The 23173-nt window shown below is 46.6% G+C and overlaps 1 protein-coding gene and 2 long non-coding RNA genes across 4 annotated transcripts in view; 1 reads left to right on the forward strand and 2 right to left on the reverse strand.

The window, feature by feature from the left end:
* nos1 (nitric oxide synthase 1 (neuronal)) overlaps window positions 1–17822 on the reverse strand; it is a 30472-nt gene extending 12650 nt beyond the window's left edge. For both annotated transcript variants that reach the window (XM_040195712.2, XM_078086149.1), the window contains exons 1-14: window positions 17608–17822; window positions 13583–14367; window positions 11931–12033; window positions 9434–9571; window positions 6678–6823; window positions 6419–6581; window positions 6219–6310; window positions 4349–4490; window positions 4126–4265; window positions 2988–3162; window positions 2438–2539; window positions 1519–1713; window positions 1020–1105; window positions 215–359 (exon numbers count right to left, since the gene is read on the reverse strand). In XM_040195712.2, coding sequence (XP_040051646.2) covers window positions 215–359; window positions 1020–1105; window positions 1519–1713; window positions 2438–2539; window positions 2988–3162; window positions 4126–4265; window positions 4349–4490; window positions 6219–6310; window positions 6419–6581; window positions 6678–6823; window positions 9434–9571; window positions 11931–12033; window positions 13583–14304 — 2349 coding nt within the window. In that variant the 5' untranslated portion in view covers window positions 14305–14367; window positions 17608–17822. The remainder of the gene's footprint in view (window positions 1–214; window positions 360–1019; window positions 1106–1518; window positions 1714–2437; window positions 2540–2987; window positions 3163–4125; window positions 4266–4348; window positions 4491–6218; window positions 6311–6418; window positions 6582–6677; window positions 6824–9433; window positions 9572–11930; window positions 12034–13582; window positions 14368–17607) is intronic.
* Window positions 17823–19116: 1294 nt separating this feature from the next.
* On the reverse strand, window positions 19117–19518 carry LOC144386222 (uncharacterized). The gene is made up of 2 exons (XR_013451911.1): window positions 19403–19518; window positions 19117–19264 (listed from the first exon to the last, which is right to left on the reverse strand). It is a non-coding gene; the product is annotated as an uncharacterized LOC144386222 (long non-coding RNA).
* A 1624-nt stretch (window positions 19519–21142) lies between these two features.
* Window positions 21143–22938, forward strand: LOC144386223 (uncharacterized). Its single transcript, XR_013451912.1, has 2 exons — window positions 21143–22213; window positions 22649–22938. It is a non-coding gene; the product is annotated as an uncharacterized LOC144386223 (long non-coding RNA).
* Window positions 22939–23173: the final 235 nt, after the last annotated feature.

Consider the following 23173-nt stretch of genomic DNA (forward strand, 5'->3'; position numbering starts at 1 on the left):
GGCTCTTAAGCGAAGAAGAAGAAAAATGTGACAAGACACACTTTCTTCCTCTGCCCTCTCGCCGCCTGTACACTCAGCCGCAGAGCAAGAGGTGTGTGTGTGTGTGTGTGGGGGGGGGGGGGTTCATCGGAATGATGATGTCTTTTCAATTCTACCTTTTTCAAGCTCGTGTCCGACTTTCATGCAAGATGACGCAAGGCGGGAGCAAGGGTACCTTTGCGTCAAACGCGTGCTGGAAGATTTCGCAGAGAGTTTTGGCGTAGTCTTGCGATTTGCCCGTCTCTGTCGCAAACAGTATGGTGGCTTTCACCCTCTTGGCCATGGCCTGGCCCATGAGCTTGGCTGAAAACTTCACAGCCCTGCAGAGGCGAAGAGAGCGAGATGGTGAGAATGAGGTAAAAAAAAAAAAAAAAAACACACGGACAAATTGTTGAAACCAAAAAACTGTCAAACTTTGCAACCTTCAGGTTTTAGGTTTTAATTTCTTCCTTGGTCAACCTTTGGGAAATGAGTCAAAATTTGACTCTTCAAACCTTTAACAGAAGACACGTTCATGTGCAAATCGCCAGGGAACTAGAAGAGGACCAAAGGATGTCATCGGCTCTAACCCGCCCGCCCTCACTCTTTCATTCGCTTAAGTCATTTGGAATGGGGGGGGGAAATAGGCTGGTCTTTTTTTCCCCCCCATAGTTATCCAGGGAGGGTTGTGTGCTTCCCTCCAGCTGGTGGCGTCGAGGTAGGGGATGGATGGCAATTGTTTACCTAGCTTGTCACATCCTCGAGGCAATTATATTAACGGAGCGAAGCGTGCGCACACTGACACGGCTTTGATTACTCCCCGAGGGGTTGATTGAACAAATTTTAACTCCGTCTGTCTAACTTTTGTCTTTGGAAAGTGATTATTATGCACACATCCCTCGGTGAATTATCTTTGCCATTTAAGAGTGCAATTTAACCTTGACTCAACGCAAGAAGAAAGAAATCCCAAATACAACAAAACCATGCTGCGTCTGACTCACTTGGCGAGCTTCTTGAATCCGATGGCTCTTTTCTTAGTGGGCGTTCCATTGAGTCCTTTCCACACGTGGGTATTCCAGGGATCAGACTTTTGCATATGGGACAAGAAAATAAAGATCAGGGGTCGTCTTCGTTTCACTTTTCATATCCAGTCCAAATAGCCGAGACATCATCAGTGTCCGCGCAGCGACTTGGTACAAAGAAGCGACAATTCACAATTTGCTGTAGAAACTTTCCTTTTAAAGTGCTGCACCAGCAGATAATGAGTTCCAACTTTAATTTACTTTAATGCCTTCCTTATTATAACCAGTCGGTTGTAAACATAAGCGAATGTCTAGAACTGGGGAGGCGCCCTCGGACAAATTTAAATTGCGTTGCAGACTATTTAAGTTAATGTGTACATATAGAGTCACTTACTGTTTTACAGGAAAATTCACCCAGAGGCAAAAAGGCAGAGCTCAATCTTAGCGGACGGGCTTGAAGTCTTTCCGTATCGCTTACCTGGTACTCGAAGGACGGGGTGAGCCGGTAGTTGAGCATTTCTTGGTGGAAAACCGGCGTGATGCTTCCCGACATGGGGGGCACAATCCACACCCAGTCCCCCGGACAGCCGCCCCGCACCCGGTACTCGTTCTCCATGTGCTTCATGAAGGACTCCGTGGCCGAGTGGTGGTCTACGATGGTCACTTTGCACGTCTAGATGATGGAGGAAACAGAATTATAAGTACAAAATGCAGTTTTCTGTTGATTTTCACATTCAAATGTTTTCAAATACATCCATCTTTTCTTCGTCCTTAAATTGGCCGCAGCTCCATAGTACCAACAAGGCACGAGAGACAAATATAATTAGCCATATTTAGGGTTTGGAACCTATTGACGATCTGAATGGACTGAGGAGCGCGACGGGGATGTTGTGTCCCTTGGTGTCGGATGGCGACGTGGTTACGAGGCGGAAGGTTCCAGATGGTGACGTTGTTTCCACATCCGATAACACTGAGAACTCCGCTTACAAATCAAACATTTGGATTGTGTTATCGATGCACGTGTCCGTTTTTCCACGCGTTTGTGATCAGACGTTCACGCTGCGAGGACGTCCTTTTTTCAAAAAACACTTTTATGCTTTTTTTATCTGCACACATCAAATGCATTTCTGTCTCGCCGTCTTGAGGCTGTGGTATTTGCAAAAGTCTTTGATCACACACGGGAGAAATTTGCAGTCGGGTAACGTAATATGAATGTTTTGATGGAATCCATGTCGAGAGGAGTTCTTGTGACAGATGAAGCGACGGGAGTTTGTGTCACATGTGGCAAAAAAAGGGTAGTTCGATTACTGCAGCAACGATTTTGTCCTGCGTTTGAAGTGGAAATCATCCGTTTTGAATCCTTCCTTTAAATACGGCCACATGAAAGGTTTTCCTACCTGGAAACTGTGGAGAACAGCAATGTTGATCTCCACCAGAGCCTGATCTTTCCAAAGGGACGAAGTCTTCCTGGTGTCCAAGGCCATCCGGTTAGCAACTTCCTACACGGCATACAGAAAGAAGATTACAACAGTACTGCAATGAAATGTCTTACATATGCATCCAACAGGTGGTTGCTCATAGAAGAAGCATCAGAAGTTGCTTTCTGCACATTCTTAATGAATCTGTCATCGGCCTCAGGGGTTGGAGTTAAGGGGTCAGGAATGCTCTTCATAATTGAGCCACTGCTGGTCTACAAGATTTTACCCTCTAACTCTTTTCTTTAGGCAGAGTAGCGGAGTTCCATTGGCCTCTCCAAATACATCCAACTATAAAGTATGCGATTGCATAAAGGAAAATGACTAGATAGTTAGGTACATCTTTGACATATTAATCAAATCAACAATGCATTATTCATGTTTATCAGCGTTTGTTACGAACCACACGGGGGCTCTAAGTGCTGTTAATCAGGTCTCTTTTTGCCCCGTTAGGAGAAGAACGACGCACTACCTCCAGCATGTTGTAGCGGGAGCTGTCGCAGAAGTCCCTCACGCCGATCTCTGTGCCCATGTACCAGCCGCTGAAAGGGCAGCAGGTGAACTCCAGACCTCCGATCTCCAGCAGCATGTTGGACACCGCCGGCAGGCCGTACCACTTCAGGTCCAGGTCCTTGAACCACTCGTACCTGGGCGGAGCAAACCGGGGGGGGGGGGATCTGAAGCTTTTTTTTTCTACCCCCAATAGTCGCAATTTGCAGTCATTAACCACAACAACGTGCGGCTGCTGTTTGGAGCGCAAATATTTATTCCGGAGACACAAATACACTTTAAAAACTGCAGCCAAAAACAACATTAACACAGAGACCCCTATTGATGGCGTTTCAGAGCTGGACAGAGCAGACAGGACCTCAATCTATCTCCCAGTACTCAACCCCCCCTCGCTCTACCGGGGCTGATAACACGCTGAAAGCAATGTTATTTGCAGCGATGTCTAATATCAAAATGATGAGACGCCCTTGGTGGTCGAGGCCTGTGCCAAGCTGCTCCAGAGCAGAGGGCCAGACGAAGCAGGGTGCAGAGCAAGAGGAGCCAATTTTGCTTTTTCGTGTGTGAGGGGGGGCAAAGTAGGGGGGGGGGGGAATCAGTGAGTGGAGGGGTTCTGAAAAGCTCGTATGCGTGCGTCGGAACACTAGTGACGTCGGCATACCCGGTTCGTCATTATGGGTATTAGATTCAGCAGCTTAATGCTTTAGATCTCAAGGGCGTCGCGGCTTTTTTCGGTAGCCACCAAAGTGAGATAGAAGTTGTCTCGGACGTGGAGTGAACACGAGAATTAAAAAAAAAAAAAAAAAAAAAAAAAAAAAAGAGACCGGGAGAATGTTGGAAGCTCACTAACAAGCCCCCTGGTTACCACAAAAGCCGGCATGGCAACAGACAAAGCGCGGCTAGCTGTGCGTTCTGGCGACATGCAAGCACAGTTGGAATGTGACAATAACCCAATCAGGCTCCTTGGCTGAAAGGTGCCCCATTGTTCAACAAGTGTGCGAGTGGGTGGATGTCTCTTCTCTCTCTTTTGTGCATCCCCCTCGTTGTTGTGGCTCCATTTCTTATATTTCTTATGTGCACGTGAGAGGGAAGGCATCACTCACTTCGGGTGCGTGATCGGCACCTCCAGGACGAGGTCTTCGGGGATCTCAAACAGCTCGGGGTCGTTCCCGCTGGCTTGCAGCAGGAGGGGCAGGACATCGAAGCGGCCCTTCGGAGCCTTCCACCCGAGCTTCATGCAGATCTGGTGACAAGAGTCAACGCTGAGTGCAAACAGGACTTGAGGAATTCATTTTTATGCGTAAATATGCAGGTCCTCTCGCGTACTTCGGTGAATTCCACGTTAGCAGGGTCTCCGTGGATGTGGTCATCGGGCTGTCTGTAGCCAGCATAACGGATCAGCTGATTGTTCCACACCCGAAAGTCATGCTTGCCATCTGTCCTCTGTGGAAATATGGTGATGGCCGACCTGTGAGAGAAAGACAAAAACAACTCAATCACGTCTACTGTAGATATTAATCTTTGGTCATAATCTCATACCTGGAAACATTGAGATATCTGAACTGTGGCCAAGCAAATTCCTCACATTCCACAGCATTTTGATATCTGAAAACATTGTTTCACACGAGAGCCACTTGGAGTTTTTCATGCACTTTTTCAATTTTGAGCTTTAAGAATTTTTCTTCAGTAACATTTTTTTCTTCTAGACCAAGAAAACATTAAATAAACAACATTTCATTGAAATCTAGTCGTTGTTTTAACAGCACGACACGTTTCCATCGTAAAAAAAACAAAACATTTTCATACGTAAAGAGTGATAATGAAAATATCAGCAGAATGAAGCAAGAATGTTGAGCCTCGCTCGCACCAATGTTCGGATTTATGATATGCAAATTTATGCACATTATCAGAGACTATTAATAAGATTTCATTTTTTCATTTTCAAACACGACGTTCCAGAAAACGTACAAATACAAAACCTAATTGCCTCAATACCAGTAATTAACCATCTATTAGCTCCAATGTGTACCCATTTCACCCGAGGCGTCCCGCCCCTTAAGCGGTAAATGACGGCGCAACAAAGCGTGCGGTCGCGTGTGAGAATATCGGAGTCCATCAATCAGCAGGATCTCCAACAGATGGTGGCCACTGCACATGTAATCCGCCCCTAAAGGCATTTTCAATCACGCCAGGACTCATAGCTTCTACCTTTTAGTCTTTAGTCACATCTCAGTGACGTTTTAAAAAGCCATGACCGGGTTAAAAAAAAAAGTGTTAATACTGCTAAGCTGGTTGTAAGTCCCTGAGGAGGGTCGGCAGCTGGTGTGAATCTGGGCCACTCTGCGGTCCACATCTGCAGCAAACAGCCGTGACCACGTCAACGTCCGGTCGATCAGACGTTTCCTTTCACCGTCACAAAAAAACATGTCCAAGTGGTGCTACATTTCCGAAAAGAAGACCACAACGTTGCATTCAGTGTTCCAGACAATGAGTGAAACGTTGCCCCATGCGAGACAAATTATATCTAATGGGAGAATGTTTTATGAAGAAAATCACATCATGCACAGCTTTAGTTTGAGATCTGTTATAAAGTTTAAAAAAGGGAAATCTTGTAAAACTTTTGGGAAATTTTCTTCCAGGATAATGTCCCACTTACAAATATTTACTGGGACAGTAGCACTATTTTAGGATCCTGTCCCATATACGTTCATGTTCTGACATCTGGTTTCGTAATAACAGATGATTCGGAATAAGCAAAAGGATTACAGAGAACCTTGCAAACATGTTGCAATATTTGTACTTCTGTTCCTGTGCTTATTCATGTTAAAACCAGCCAAACCGAGAGCGGGTGTCCTGCCGACTCTCATCGACGCGCCCGGCCCAAGAGCAGTAGATGAGCTAGAAGCTCTCCGTCCTCCGAGAAGTAAACACGAGGTGCCACATGTGATTAACACTTGGCGGAAATTGTGTGAGAGAGCGCCGTGCAGGTCTGACAAACGAGCGCTTGTTAGCCACGTCTGCCAAGGCCAACGATCGGTGCCAAGACACCGACGGATAGACGGGCCGCAGATGCAGTGAGAGGAGGCAGACAGATGGGGCGGGAGGGTCAAGTCGGAGGTAGCCGGAGATCCGGGGAGGGTGGTGAGATGCACGCGGTGACAGAAGGCGGAACGTGTGTCACGTTTCGCGCTCTTACCTCAGATTGCCTTTGTTGGTGGCGTACTTGATGTGGTTGCAGATGTAGTTGTACATTCCATGAGCTGTTGTGCAGTCTCTGGCATCAAACACCTGGATGGCAAAAATGAAACCACAGCGGCCGGATTAGGCACAAAGATGCCTATTGATTTGAGTAAATACACCGCATATCGCTACGTTTATGGGCTCCCTGCATTTCACCTGTAGCTTGGACCACTGGATCCTCCCGACGCAGCGAGCAGCGTTCCTCCAGGCGTGCTTGGCCCCATAAATCAGCTCAGTGTCTTTCAGCTGGTACGTTCCAGAAGCTTCGATCTCCTTGGTGGCCTCCTCCAGCCGGTCCACGTGGGCCTTAGAGCCAAACCTGGAGGAAACCGAAGCCAGAACACGTCGATTAACGTCATCTGCGGCAGAAAGGAGCGCAACGGTCAACTCTGCGGACGGAGGAGGGCGGGCTTGCCTTTTGATGGAGGTGTAGTACTGGTCTATGAAGTCAGTGGCCAGTGGGAGAAGCTCCTCTTTGGTTCGGACCTCGTCTGGTTTGCGGACGTGCTGGTTGGGCATCATCACAGAGCCGATGCACACATTTTCAGAGCAGATTGGCAGCTGGAAAGTCAAAAAAAAGGGGGGTTTTAGGAGATTCATTTGCCTTCTTGGTTTTCCTTCATTGCAACTGAAGAGAACAGCGAAGAACAACACTAACAGAACGCATCGCGTTGACTTCAGGCCCGAGGATTCACTTACGAGACACACTTCCTGCAGCCATCGGTGTTGTGATTGGACGCAAAATGAAAGACATGGCGAACTTCATTTACCAAAGGCGGAGTTATCCCATTCTTCTGTATTCATGCGTAAATCTTATGAACCGGACGGAAATTCTTGAATTAAATAGATGTAAAAATAGAGTCGTCCAAGAGAAAAATCTAACTTTTCTCCTCTGTTTTTGGCTGCTCTTCCAGTTGTGCATCATTATACCGGTTATATATATATATATATATATATATATATATATATATATATATATATATATATATATTCACATAACGTTATGCTCAGAGGACTTGACATGGTTTACCATCACACACACAAACACATTTAACAACTTAAAAGCTTTATCATAATGCGTTTCACTCGGTCCAGATGAAGAGGACAGTTTCTGTTGCGAGTTCCGTTCCGTGAAGGGATCATAACCACAGTATGACAATCCCTTCCATTATACATGTCTCGCACACGGGCTGCACGCGTGCAGGCGAGCGAGCGCGTCAGTGAGTCACGGATCGGTATCAGACAGGCAGACAGAAAGAGCCGCAGAAAACAGGAAAAACTGACAGATGAAGTGGGAGAATTGCTCATCGCTGAGAGCGACCTGGTGTGGTCAGCGGAACGTGATTACAGCTGAAGTCGGCTGTCACTTTGGTTCGCCTAAATGCCTTCAACCGGCTCGCGGAGAGATGGAGCGAGCGAGCGAGGGCAGACGACGCGAAGGGGGAAATGTGACACTGACCCCGGCGCTGCTAAAATTGGCTCGCCACGCCGAAACCGGCGCACTTGGACTGTCCAAACACTGAAGACGTGGACCGGAAAGCCCGTCGAAAGATAAAAACCCTCCCTTTGTGTCCTTTCAAAACGGAAAAACGGAAACAAATCACAGCAGTCTAAACAAGAAGGATGGGAAAGTAAGGAAAGGAAGAAGGGATATTCACAAAGGAAGGAGGAAGCTAGGGTAGGATAATGGACAACAAGGGAGGACAACAAAGCGGGGACAGAAGAAGATGTAGAGTGAGGGGTGACCGAGTGAAAGAGGGGAAGTGGATGAGTGGGGAGTGTTAAAAATAAAACAAAAAGGAGGAATGGCTCGTGCTCCAGCACGTCCGCTCATCATGCCGCTGTGGGCATTCATGCCAGCCAGCTGTCCTTTTTAGAAAGAGACGGATCATCCTCCAAATACGCCGGCGTCTGCGGTTTATAACAAAATCTGAAGATGCCATTACGGGCCATTCATTGGGATGCGCAGCCCGTGTCCGATAAGTCACCGGCGTAATCGGGCGGCCGTTTGCTGCTCACGAATGGCGGCTGTGTTTTGGGGCAGGGGGGGGGTGAATGCTTAAGTGGCGGCGCTCACCTTGTGGCCCCTGGCGTGCCGACCGGGAGGAGACGCCTCGGCTGCACGAAAGATTAACGAAGAACGGTTTTCCAAAGGGAAAAAAAAAAAAAAAAAAATCGATGCATGTGGTGAGAGCCTTTTGATGCTTCACTGTAAAACCTTCGTATGAATGAGCTTTTTTAGCTTTTAGAAGCCGCCATGAGAGATTTCCCCCCCCCCAATGAGAAAAGAACCCCACAGCAAAGCACGACGTTCCATCCCGCTAATGGCACGCTTACATTCAACAGACAAAGCCCTGCAGTGGTCGTGTCCTTTGGAGTAATCAAGGCCTTTGCCCCCCCCATGAAGGCGGGAAAATTAAGCAACATGAAAATGCAGAATACTCGCATGATAATGTCGAGGGATTTTGTTTTATTAGGCGCTCCGGTCACCTGTATCAAGGTTAAAAGGAGTGAAGATGCTTGCCGTCTTGGTTTGACCCTCAAAGGATCGATGCCTTTATCCACAATGCGAAAAACGTCCCAAGAAATCCCCCTCGTCATGTGTAGCATAACATTTGTATCATGTGCAAGTATTCATAAAAGAAACCGTTGGAAAAAATGTATTAATAGAAGGATTTATTGTTTCACGAGCTTTCCCGAACCCCCTGCTGTCTCGCTAAATAGTACCGCGCTGAATCAGGCGAGAGCTCGCTGACGTACGTTTAGTTAGTGAGAAGCAGCCGCTCGGGGCTTCAAGCTACTTGACTTGCAAATGATGTGTCGGTAAGTCTGCATGCGAAATATCTCCATTCAACCGAGGATGACTGATGATCATCGCTGGCGTTAAGACGCGAGTGAAGCCACGGGAATCACATCTGTAACCTTTGTTTCGTTATTATGTGAAGTCAAGTTAAACTGGGACTCGCCCATCATGGACATCTGGATCACAGGTACCTTTTTGTGATGCCTCAACAAGTCAACCAGTTGCAAATTACTAGTACTTTAGATTACATTCGATTGAGTTGGCGGCGGGGGGGTTTAGTTTCAAGCAAGAAGCGATTTTAAAATGTGACGCTGAGCTTCAGGAAGCTCCATCCAACCGCTGATTGAGCTCATTTCCGTGTGCCTCACCTTGCTGGAGCTGTGGTGGAGCGTGTCGCTGTAGACGGTGCCCGTCTCCCAGTTCTTGATCTTGATGAAGCGGGGGCATTTGGTGGGGCTGCCGTTCTGCAGCGACTTGGTGGGCGAAGTCCTGCCCTGAGCCGGCGGCTGAAAAGAGACGCGAAAAGACACAAATTGAGAGTCTTTATTTGTACCGCGGCCCCCTCGGACACCTTCCCTGCAAGCCGGGTACGTTGCTTGTGAGTGGGTGGGGGGGGCCTTTCATTGGGGGGAAATTGGGGAGATCGGTTGTCAATTTTATGGATGAGAGGATCTCTGATGGGAGTTTCACAAGTGAGAGGCTCTTTCTGTGGAACAACAGCGATTTGTCTTTCACCAGGGAAAAGCAGTTTGTCCTCAAGTCTCAGTGGCATGAACAGAAACTACTTACATCATCTCTGCCCCCCCCCCCAAACCCACTCCAGGATAAAGGCAATCAACATTTAACAGCAGGTTAATGGCAGACTAACGCGAGGCTCACTGGGTTTCCAATAACGTAGCTAACGAATCGAAATAAAGCCGATTATGATTCTGATTGACTTGCAAACGCCTGCAAGTGTTCCAGGAAAATAGCAAAGCAATCAATGGCGCCCCCCCCCTCGGGCGCCCTTTCATCGTCTCTCGGGGGCATTGTTGAACCGCACAGGATCTCCCGAGAGGCATCGACATGATCGGCATCCTTGCTGGAGGAAGGGGGGGCGAATAGCAGTAGAGACGCTCCGGTCGGCTCTCATTGTCATTTCGCATCCTCCCAAAACAGCAGAGGGGAACGAGGTGGGTTGAATGGAGTCAGTCGTGGACAGAATGAAAGATCACGCAGTCCAACGGGCAAAGAAAACCAGACCAGAAGCCACGGCCTTCATGTTTAAGAAGAGTCACTTTTCCATTCATGCCAAACGCCGTTTTCCCGAGAAGCAAATGGCCTATAAATGTCAGTTTACTTTTTTCTATATTCATACATGTGTATTGGTGTAAATTCAAAATGTCAAGAGTCGACAGCCTGAAACATGAACGACTTGAGCGATTAAATGATGCATGTCCAAATGCCTTTTTGCCTGTAAAAGGTAAAAGTGCGTATGTAGACCACACACACAAACACACACACGCACGCACACTTGTAAATCCCATCATGCCTCATTCCCCAGGCCTAATTCTTAGGAATGAGGTGTGGATGCAACAGAAGGGCGCATCCATGGATCTGGAAACGGAGATAATTGAAGCTAATCTGATTAAGATGATTTCATAACATCATATAATGACAAAAGACTTTCTGGTAATTGCAGTTACACAGCAAAAGTTCTACTTCCACCCATCAATTTAAACTTCTGATTGGAAATGTTGATGATGAGGCCACGGCAAAAGGGTAGACGGGAAAATAATACAGCAAGATTTATTAGCTCAGAAATAGAAATAAATGATAGTAATTAAATATTCATGGACATTTATGGTTTGACATCTGGCGAGTCATTCAGTGGTGATTAAGTCATTGCTCGCATGAAAACGAGGGCTCAGAGGCATATTCTGGCATTCAACGCACCATCAAAAAGTGGCTTCTCCGGAGCTCACGAAGCAGGTGGAATCTCACAGAACATTCTGCCACCTTTGCTTTGCAACTCGCTTGATTAATCATTTAATTAATGACAGGATTGGCAGCTCAAACTGAAGGCCCTCGTACAAGGTTACGCGCTCAAGTGTCTGTGCTTGAGTCTATCGAATTAAACACTTAGCCATGATCCCTCAAAGTTTGCGTCAGTGTCTGGCAAAGCGCCTGCAGGGGAACGTCTCACTGCATGAGTCAGTACGCATGCATGTACGGTGCAGATATATACACACACAGTTCGAAAAGCACATTCTTCCTCAGTCTGAGGATGCACTAACGGGAAGAAACATGGCTCCTTTACCACGTCTAACAAACACACATGTATCCGCTGTCCAGAATGAGCCCCCCCTCACAAAGGCACAATGACACTCGTCTCTGCAGGTCTGAGGATTTGCATCAATTCTACGGGACGGAGCAGCAGCGGCACGTAACCATCAGGCATCCTTGGCATATTTTGGCCCCGCCTGGTCCCATCGATCAGGCAACGTCACAAGTGGGTGGATAACGTGTGCCGATTACGACGCCATCCCGCTCACAGACATCTGAGACGGTGACCAGAGCCTTCTGTGTGGAGGGCGTAAGCTCCCTCCCACCCGACCATGGATCTAATGCATAGGTGATGGGATCTTAAGCAAAGGCGGATCGGAGGGCGCGCGCAGTGCCAATAGTGTGGATTATTGAACAAGGCTGAAAAGCAGCCGTGAATGCACATGCATTATACAGCTGCAGATCCCCTCAGCAGGCCTGCTCATGAAACGCATGCTCGCATTGAGGGCTATAGATTCAAGAGAGTAGAGTATGCACACACCCACACGATCTTTGTTATTGCTAAATCCTTTCGAGGGCCAAACATTAGCTTCATTTTACCTTGTCAGCGTCAGCGTTGTGGAGCTCCACCGGCACGTTCTCCGGCATTCTGTTGTTATCGGGCGCCAGCTGAGGAGACGTGCCATTTCCCACGCCATGGTCCCTGGAGGTTATACACAAGCTTCTGTCAGGTGTGTGTGTGTGTGTGTGTGTGTGTGTGTGTGTGTGTTAACATCTGGTGCAAAACAGCTCTTTCCTAAAAAGCCAAACCACGCACAAACAAACACACACTATCATGCGTGCAGTAAGTAAACAAGGCGTCTTTCCCCCATCTTTACAAATGAATAAACCACGGACTTGTATACACCCACAGCGGTGTTTTCTCCGTTTGGGCCTGCGTGGTGTGGAGACGGAGCTTGGCTGGCATTCTCGAGGAAATCCTGTTTTTGCACCTGTCGCGGTGCTGCAGCGGGACAACTTGCTTGTGCACATGATCCTATACGCGGATCATGCACACGTTTCATTTAAAGCAGCTGCCCCTCAACGAGCAAAGACGTGACGCGGCGCGTAGGAGGTCTCACTCTGTGTGTCTGAAGGAGCGGCGGGGGAACGTCTGCTAGATGCATAAACACGGGAAACGCATCGGCGTCTGATTTCAAGCCTGAATCTCTTTGTTGCCGCAATCTGCACGAACATATTCATCCCCAGAAGTCAGAGTCAAACCGAGTCAGAATCTAACCGCTTCTGCTCTGAAAACAAGAATTGCATTTTACAGGTTGACACCCAATTAAGAGAAATGCCTTTTCTTTCCAAGCACATATCTCTCTCGAACTCAATGAATATGAAAATGCAGTCATGAAAGACATGGTCAAGAATCTCATATTGATTCAAGAGACGGTGGCCTCAATTTGATTTCGATTGGTCGGGGAGTTTAATAGCGGATAACTGAGACGTCAATATCAACAGTACGCTGTGCAGACCCTATTCAGAGCCAGGGATGGAATATTGGCTCGGACGGTGACGCCTCATCATAAACTTGAGGCAATCTAATAGCAAAATTGGTCAGTCTAAATGTTGAAAAAGGAGGTAGGCAAGAGGTAGGGGGCTTTTTCTCTCTCTCTTGCAAGCTGATAACGAATGGTCTAATGACAACTGTGAGATAAGCTTTGTGTTAGAGACTACTAATTGGGGTCTGCTGTGTCATATTATATTGGGAAGTGACATCAACGCTAATGAAGCGAAGACAACTGTCTATCCTAACGTATCTGTAATGGAGCTGCAACGACAAACTAAGTCAGATTGCAATGACCGTCTCATCCGTGCAAGTCACATTCAGAGAGTTATCAAAACCAATCTCCGCCCAAAAAGCAGACGAATAACCTCAACACGGGGAAAATGATCGGCAAGCTAGTTTGTGCGGACATGAATAATGCAGTAGCTTCATTAATTGTAGAATATCAACTGAAATGGTCGCGAATGTGGTGACACGGAGTCATATTAGGTTTGCTAATACAAGGCAGCTGGGTCAGGTAGTTTGGGGAGCGCAGAGCAGAGCGAGTGGGGGACACTTTCTTTCAATCAGAGGACCAGGTGTAGGCTAGAAGTCCTTGACTTAAATTGCGATGTTGTTTTCACAACAGGCCCTAACTCCGACCTGCACTTTGACTAGGCGGCACACACAAAACTACACATACTGAAGGATCACACATTACCAGGCCACTTGGATCTCGGCATCTCTTCTCCCCGCGTTCCTCTGGCCTTCTCCGTTGATCTCCTTCTTGCTGTTTTTGATGAGGCGAAGCACGGGTTCGATCTCCCTCAGCAGCTCGTTGTTCTCCTCCAGGCCGTTGCACAGGAGACCCCCGCGGCCGCCGTCCCTCATCAGCAGGGGGTCCTGGGCCTGCACGCCCCCCTTCTGCAGGAGGGACTGGGTGATGGACGGGGAGGACAGGTTCTCGATGGCCCTCAGCTGGGGCTCCTTGTTGACCTGCTGCTGCTGCCCAGGGCTGAATGGGCTGTAAGGGGAGCAGTGCTCGTAGGACTTAGAAGGCGGGATGGTGGGACGCGTCACCCTAACCGTGCGTTGGCGGCCGTCTGCAGACAGGGTGGTCTCCAGGTGGGTGGTGAAGCCCTCGGGCCCACGCAGGATCAGCACGGCGTGGCTCTCGGGTGACACGTTCTTCAGCGTCTCCAGGGCCCGCTCGTAGGACAGCTCCACCAGGGGCTTGTTGTTGACTGCCAGGACGATGTCGCCCACCTGCACCAGGCCGCACTCCTCCGCCGCGCCGCCGCGGATGAGGTCGGACACGATGACGGGCGGCTTGGAGACCCTCTGCTTCACCAGGAAGCCCAGACCGCCCACCTTCCTCTTGAAAAGACGCACCGAGATGATGTTGGGCTGCAGCTGGCACACCGTGGGCTCCGACTCCTGCATGGTGGCTGTGTGTGTGATCGAGACTGTGTGCGTGTGAGAATATCAGCGTCCCCAGGGATGTTTCTGCAAAGCAACAGAAGGGAGAAGAGGAATAGAAATCGTTTTAGTTTTAGTTTTAGAAGAAATTAGTGTTGTTTAAACGTAAGTCGGAGAGGATGCGTGAGTCATTGAAGCGGTGCATCATATTACACAGTTCATTAAGTGCTGTTGAGCTTCGGATGCAAAAAATCGCCGTGAATAGTTATATTTTCCAACTATTCAGAACTGCTCAAACCTCTGCACTCTTAATACTGGCATAACGTTGACTAAACACTGTTTCAAAGTGCAGAGTTCTCAATGCAAATATTGGCTAGAACAGCAAGAATCACAATAGCTACCCACACAATTTCCATTTTAAGAGACCATTAAACATTCTTTTAACTTATTTAACAGAAAAAAAAAGAAAAAAACATGAGGTCCGTTTTAAATACGCAACATACATCCATGATGTTGTTTTAGTAATACCAATGGGCCGAATGTATAAATTCATATTTTATACTTGTAGGTGTATTTTGCCTTTAGATTGATATATAAATGTGGGGGTAAATGTGTAGCAGCAGGCACAGTACATAGAGTAATATAAAAATAATTTAAAACGAGTATTTTTTCAGTGTGGCAACGTTAATCTTTTCCACCTCTGGTTTTGCACATGCATGAAGAGGAATGACAGTGCCAGACGCTATGAGAAAACGTTTAACATTCTTTGATGCACAGGCGTGTTACTTGTTGTTTTCTAAGTGGAGGCATCTGGCGTGTGGGCGGCATCGCCTTGGAATACACCGGCTAGGTTTAAAAAAAAAACACACACACACACACACAAAAAAAAAACCTGTAATGCAGTTCCAGGCTTTTGAGAAATGTGATGGCAACACAAATGAAGGCAGAAAGGGGGGAATTTATGAATGGAAGTGAGCAGGGGAAGGACAGGGTGGGGCAGACTGCTTTGGCACACCATCCAGCTTCAGTTTACAAAAGCCGGAAATGTCGAGGTCTGAAGTCAAATCATCTCAATTAACTGGGAATACATTAAAAAAAAAACTAAAGAGCTGCATCGCTCCGCAGGGTCACACCTCTTCAGTCACAGTGACACACCTGTGACACACCCGGTGGCACCGTCCCGTTCGGCGCGAGCTGCTGCGCGCGGCGCTGCGCAGTCGGCCGGTGCACGAGGGAAGGATTCAGCACCAAGGTCAGCGCCCCTCTGAATGCCGCCACTTCTCACACTGCGAACCTCGCTGGCGTCACTGTTGCATCGGTTTAATTCGTTTCTTTAGGCGGGTGTGGGTGGGGTGGAGGGTGGGGGGATTGTGACGTCTCTGCGGTTTGAAACCCGTTTAACCGTTATAAAAATAAAAAAAAGTTAAAAAAATAATATGAGCGAGTGAAGCGCCCCGGGGGGCTCCGGAATAATTTAAGTGCGCGGTGCTTTAATCCTCGCTCTTTCTAGTGGCCCCCTACGAAGGTGGGAGATTGCCAATAACGGATGTGACTATTGATGCGAGTGCGCTCTGAATATGATTAAAGTGTACGATCTCTTTCCGACCTGGGAACATCTTCTGTTATACTGCCGTTAGTAAAAGCAGGGAAATGATCATTACTGGTTATTAAGAGGTAAATAAACTCGTTTTGCAGCTTTATAGATGCTCACGTGGTGATTTTTCTAAAAATAAATTTGTCTTTATAACAAGCAATTGATGTCATTACGGTTGCCTTTTTAACATGTCGGCGTGATCAAACAGGTGGGGCTCGTGGTCGAAACGAAACTGCGGTAAACGAAGAGACGTCCTCACGCTTGGTTTGCAAAGAAAAAATAAAAATGACAAAGATGCCAAGCAAATCGATCAACATTTCAGTCTCACAAATACACAACTGTGGAACACACCTGCAACTTCACAAACACGCAGAGGGACGCGCTGCATGCGCTCATCGCTGCAATTGACAGACATTAGCAAGAATACTAATGGAAAAACATACATTTGTCTGAAAATGCTGGTATTTTTTTCAGTTGGAAGTTGATAGAAAGTGTATATTGATTGGCTGTAAACACAAACAACTTGTCTCAACGTATAGGATTAGGATAAATAAGGCATACATATGGAACTATAAAGTGCGCCGCCAACAAGAAGCTTCCAGGGCATCATAACGGGAGCATTCCCATACTTTCATGCAAGATAATTGCTTAATGCAGTCATGCGCATCACTGCTTCAACTTCGAAGGATGCAACCCACTTTGTAGCTACTTTTACAATCAACTTTTTGTTCATTTTCTTTCTGCTCTGGATGGCCGCTGGTACCTTTTATGCACCGTGGTCGTGGACCAGCAGCAAAACACAGACTATTATTACTACACTCGTTTTACGCAATGTTGGCTTGATGCGCCGCCGCTGTGACATTTCCTTAGTTTTCATTTTTCAGGCCATTTTGCATCGGAAATTACTGAAAGGAGATCGAGGTCAACAGGCGGTTTGTCCACCAAGTCCCCAATACAAAGTGATGCACAAACAAGAAGACGGTCAACTGCAGCAACACACAAACCACGTGTAGCGTGACACTGCACATTAATAGCATTGATGTGTGTGTGTGTGTGTGTGTGTGTCAAATTGCAACGATGTAAAACAACTCTTAATGTTTATTTTGTATTTTTGTGTTATTAACAGCTGTCCATCATAATGCACACTGTCTGACACAGGCTGCTGTTGGCTTTTGAGGGAAAAAATAGGAAATGTTTATGTCAAAATTATTGCTCGATGAACACAAAATGAATTGCAGCCGCGTTGGTTTTATTTTTCCTTTAAGGGAAATATGTTGGCTTATAAATCACTTTATACTGTGAGAATTTTAAGTTTAAAAAAGTCTTTAAATATGGTTGAAAATTGAAAAGTGTTTTTACGGATTATTTCAAGAATTCACGGTTGGACCACCTCTCGATTTGGCTAACGGAGCAGTTTGGATGTGGTTTCTCAGTTCACCTCCAACACCACGATGTGCTATTATTAGCACAATGTAGAGAATGACAAATCTCACTATTGCATCTGATACGCAAGGAGAATGTGAATTATCGTCTCCAAACGCGCGGTAAAAAACCAACCACCCGCAAAACTTTCACTATTGATGCATTTTGAGCGTCATTTTTAAAAAAGAAAAAAAGACAATGGGCAGCTCTTCCTCCTCCTCCTCCTCCTCCTCATCCACCCGGGCAATCATTTCCCTCAGAAACCAAAGCAATGTAAGGTACGCAGAGTGTATTGAAAAGGGTCAACTCACCCCCCCTCCCTCCTCCCCCTGAGAACAAGGTCGCTGTCGACCTGCTGCAGTGAACTTGGGATAAAACTCCTGCGCTCCTTTGCCTCTTCCTCCTCAGCAGCGGCTGCACGAGTCCGTCATCCAAGAAGAAGACAAAGACCAACAAAACAAAAAAATCCCCGTGTCCAGCGACGCGCTCTGCCTCTCTGGAGACGAGGCACGCTTGTGCCTTTTCTCGCGCACCGGGGCGCCTTATAAATGCAGCGCAGCGGGGGACACGGTGACGGGCTGGGGGAGAGAGAGAAGAGAGAGAGAGAGAGAGAGAGAGAGGGGGGGGGGGGGGGGGGGGGAGGGGGAGGTGGGGGGGACAGAGAGCCGTGCGCGGGCATTTAAATGCAACTGTGGGTGGGTTTAGTTGTGTCGGATATCGTCATCACTCAGAATGCAACAGCAGACTCGCCCCGCGTTCGGAGCCCGCTGCGGGCCTCCGGAGCGGGGCACGTGAGGGCAACGTGTCACTGCCACGCAACGTGGGGACGTGTGACTGTTAAACCTGCGGTAGCACATACTTCTTCAAGTGGACGTAGTCCAGTGTTAATCTTGGCAGCTATTTTTGATTTAGTCTTAGTCGACGAAAAATGCATATTAGTTTTAGTCACATTTAGTCATTTTAATCCTTCTTAGTTTTAGTCTAGTTTTCGTCGACGAAAACTCAAAACATTTCAGTCTAGTTTTAGTCGACGAAAACTCGACTAAAATGTAATTAGTTTTAGTCACATTTAACAGCCATATTAAACTCCTTTTCTTCCCTTCTCAGGCCCAGGGACCCCCTGTGTTGTGTCTACAACTGCATAATAGTCTTGCTTGCAGTACTTGGTTGTCCGTTAGATGTCCCTCATAGGACAGGTCTATAGCAGGGGTCTGCAAACTTTTTGACTCGCGGGCCACAGTGGGTTGTAAAATGTGACGGAGGAGCCGGGCCAAGAACAAATGGTGGAAGTGTTTGTGTGAGCTAATAGAACAATCGCTGCAATACATTATTTTCTTGGCTGCATCATAAACCAGCCATTCTAAACTGGACCCCCACTTTTCATTCAACAATCTTTTCATTCTCTTTGTACACAGTAAAATCGCCAGTGTTAATACAACACTTAAAGAGTCAATTTTAACACTACCTCAGTGAACATATGGTCCCTATCTACAGAGTGTTAAATGTACACTGAACACAGAGTTAAATTTCCAGAGTCAATTTTACTCTGGTAAGAGTTAAAATTTTACACTAGGTGCAGTGTAGTGTAATAATATTAACTCTAAGAAGTGTCAATCAAGTTTTACACTATGTAAGAAGTAACACCCATAGTGTTATTCACATGTAACACTAAAGAGTTATAAAAGAAATAACCTTTCCAGTGTTAAACCTACTTTACACTATGTTGATTATGAAATCACTCCAAAGAGTGTTGATTTTTAACCAACTCCTACCAGTGTTGCATATCTATGCAGGGGGAAAAACACACAGACAATTGTATCCATACTGTAATACATATTTATTCCAAGTAAACATGAAATATTGGCATCAAAAGTAAACCTAAAACATGTAAAGCTCACATCTTATCACAGTGGCAAAGATCTTGGTTGGTGCTGGATGACAGGAATGTTTTGATCAACATGATGGTATCTGCAAAGACAGCAAACTGAAATCAACATTATGATCTACAACCCCATACAAGCTGACAACCTGAAAATACCCTATTTCAGCTTTAAAAATTACAAACACAACTACATTTTCGGTCAAGTACATCAACTTATTACTTACCACCAGAGCACCACAGTACATTAAAGAACAATCTGAAAGAAAAAAGGAAAATATACATATTAAGTAACTACGTAACTACGTAGACCCCTCCGCCGTAGCCTGACGTGCACCTCCGAAAAGATCTAACTGCGAGTCGAGTTGACGTGTACCGCAAGTGCTGTGATTGGTCCGCTCAGAACGTAATTTGCGGCAGTTGCTGACATTTGAAAGTATCGAAAGTGCACTTGCTCGTCCAGGTCCCTCAGTGGGTGAACCAGTGTTGTAAATTCACGTCTTCTCCGTAGCCTGCGCTTCAATATGAGCTTCGGCTCACCAAGGATTCGGCACCCGCAGAAACACACAGCCACACCCGCCGCCGCCGTAACGTGGAAGCATAAATTAAGCTTACAGCAGCTACAGCCATAGACATAAAGAATAGACATCGACCGCTGCTGCCTAGTGGTGCTGACGAGCCGCGGGGCCGCCAGCTTGGACCGGTCACCCGCTCCACTCAGTGCCAGCTGGCGCAACGAAGTGTCAGCGCGTCAGTCGCTGAATACAAAAGCGGATGTTCACGGGATTTTGTAGGCATGACACCGAAAACATGATTCGGCGTATTTTAATATTCATAGTAGTTGTAACAGTAATAATATTCTGGTATATAATATAATAATAAATATTTGTTTGCGCCTCAGCAGCCAGTGCAGCGTCTACTCTTTATATGTCTATGGCTACAGCAGCAGCTAACGGGAACCGAGCCTCTCGGAGCCGCGGCTCCGTTCACGTTAACTGGGTCGACTCGGTGCATTCCGCCGTCTGCCGGTGAACTAGCGGGTCCTATGAGCCCGTCCGCATGTCCGCGACATGTCCCGCTATGCTCGACCAAAATTGTGACGCTAAAGCGATTTGCTCCGGCTCAAATAGAAATAATAAATATGACTGCTTCAACGAATTTTTGTCGTCATTTTACTGAAATAAATGTGCAAGCATGACACATAACACACCAGGACAGCTCGTCCTCGCTGACATTAACGTTACCTCGTGTCGTTTTTGTTCAGTTTGGTGTTGGTGGTCAGACATGTGGCTGCTACATTTAAGCTAACCGCCGACCCGATAATCACGTTAGCCATTTGAAATTCGGTATTTGAAGACACGAACCCAACATTGACTAGTGTGGTGAATGAAAACGTCCCTTTATTCTTATACAGATTCTACTGGAATGAAGAAAAAGAACGGGAATAGTTTATAGTAGAAAGACTTACCACAGTATTTCGATGCGAGGAAGATGGCGATGCCAGAATCCACATTCTCAGTTTGACCGGGAAAGTTGGTGGGCGGGGCTTTCCAGAGTATTTTTTGTGATACTCTGGAAGGCATCTTGCTCTAATCAGTGTTGAATCAGGGCCTGAGAGAGTCAATAACACTGACAGAGTAAAACCTCTGTTAACTCCGATTATTTTCACCAACACTGGAAGTTTTCTGGTTCAATTTTACTCTGTCCATTGTTGGAAGAACTCCGGAAGAATTAAAATAGTTTGACACTGCCTTTTTGACACTGGCAAATTTACTGTGTAGGTTTGAACCAACCTATTTGTTGGTTTCATGACCAGTTCTTCTCTCTTGTGTCCTCCGGGTTTTCCTCCACCTGCTCTGTGCCGCCACGTCCTCCACCTGCACTGCGCACTTCTATCAAAAGGATCCACCTGTCACGTGTGTGCGCGCCTCTACGTTGCTTAGTAACGAGCGTACGGTGGCCGAGACGGTTTAACACCGTCTTCTCACGATGTGGCGCGTGAACTACAGTTGAAACGCGTGAGGCTTCAGAACCTGCAATGAGTTTGTTACGTTAGACGCGTTTGTAACGGAGCGTCTCATCCACCGAGGAAACGCTGCCTGCCGTCGCCAGAGAACAGAGCAGAAAAGTCCGACAGTCTTTAAACGGGTCTTCATGTTTCTGTGAAGCAGCGCGGCTTGAGCCTGCTAACAGTTAGCGCGCGTTCTGGGTTCGTGGATGACGTCATCATGACGCGTTAATATCCGCCGTACTTTGCCGGTCTGTTGTCTGTTAGCTGCGGGCGAGAAAAAGTAAGTAAATCGTGGAAAAAAGGTTCGTTAACGAAAAATTTTCGTCATAGTTTTCGTCAACGAAATTAACACGTTTGTTCAGTCACCTCGTGCAGTCTCTCTGGACCGGGGAGGCATTGGAAGTTGCCAGAAGCAGTTTGGCCCGCCAGAAGGCCTTAGACCATGAACCCTGAATCTGGGGGGGCAGAATATAATATTCAGTGATTTAAAAAAAAAAAAGGTTGCCACTGGGAGACAAGATGAGTGCAAATGTAACTGTAATATTCTGATAAATATCAGTGCTATTTAATTTATTTGCATGGGAATAAGTTCAAGATAATATGCCAGTTCATGGTGTAGTTCAAATTTACATAAATAATTATTTGATACGAATCTGAGACTCCGGGACTGCGTGTGCCATCAGTGTGGAGTAATATCCGTGACGGACTGTGAACGGTAGTTGCCCAACGTGTTCGGAGTGTGTGTGAGTCGGACTCCACATCGCCGTTTGTGTTTTGGTGAGCACAAGCCAATTTCGGTTCCGGGAGCTAGCGGGAACTAGGCTAACGCTAACGCTAGCGGGAGCTAGGCTAACGCTAACGCTAGCGGGAGCTAGGCTAACGCTTCGGTCGCTGCTGCCAGAGGACGTGTCGGTGCTGCTGGGGACGGAGGTCTGTCGCTGCCAGCTGCTGTGGTCGGAGACTGCTGCTCACAACAAGCGAGGGGTTCGTAAATTGCGGCACGGCCCTGCTAATTCCACATACAGAGGTACGTGGACGAACGAACTTTGAACGAACTTTGGCAGTTGAGAAATGGAAAATCCCGGGGTTCTATATTTTTTTTTTCTCTGTTGAAGGTTCGGATGTGTGTTTTCTAAAACTACACATCCGAATACACTTTCTAAAACTGAGATCCTGTGTTGGTTTGATTGATTTGTGTTTATTCTTGAAGGGTTATAAAGGGTTTACAGGTCAAGTGTATCGCTCTATGGTCTCCAACTTAAAAGGGAGGATCATACATTACCCTAGACTGGTATTTACACTTTGAAATGTGACTTTTACCATAAAACGTTTGATAAGAGTTAAGGCCCAATATTCAAGCATAAGGTGGGTTTTAATACGCGAGCCGGTGGTAAAAGGGTTCCATAACGAAAACTCTTATTTTGTTTAAATTTGCATGAACTGAACTGGAAATGTCTGACAGGAACAAACCAAACCAGCCGCCGGCTGAGCCAAAGGTGGAGAGACTTTACAGCTGGAACCGCACACCAGGGGTCAATCAACAGCCAGGAAACAGGACCCCAGTGGAGGGCCGTAATCCATGTCCATGTAAAACAATGCTATGAACAATTGTGGGTATTTATTTGACCTTTTTTCTCCCGGATTACAACATCCGCTGTGATTTCAAGTAATCTGTTTCCTCAATTTTTTCAAAACCGTTTCAATGCCTAAATTAAATGTTTGATGACTAAATCTGTGTAATATAATCTGTCCTCAATGTTTCTGAGTAAATGTAAAATGACTGGCGGAAAACCCATATTGCTGTGAACTATGGGACGGGGTTCATTAAAGGCTAATTACTTTCAGAGAAACCTCAAACACTCATCCATCTGAGCCATTAAAATATGTGAGTGTGGAGATCGTGACTGATTCTTAGTACCTTAGTTTATTACAATTTATATGACAGATGTTGAAATTATTCACATTTCACACGTGACTGGATAAATAC

This window comes from Gasterosteus aculeatus, chromosome 13 (assembly GCF_964276395.1).
Source record: "Gasterosteus aculeatus chromosome 13, fGasAcu3.hap1.1, whole genome shotgun sequence".
NCBI lineage: Eukaryota > Metazoa > Chordata > Actinopteri > Perciformes > Gasterosteidae > Gasterosteus > Gasterosteus aculeatus.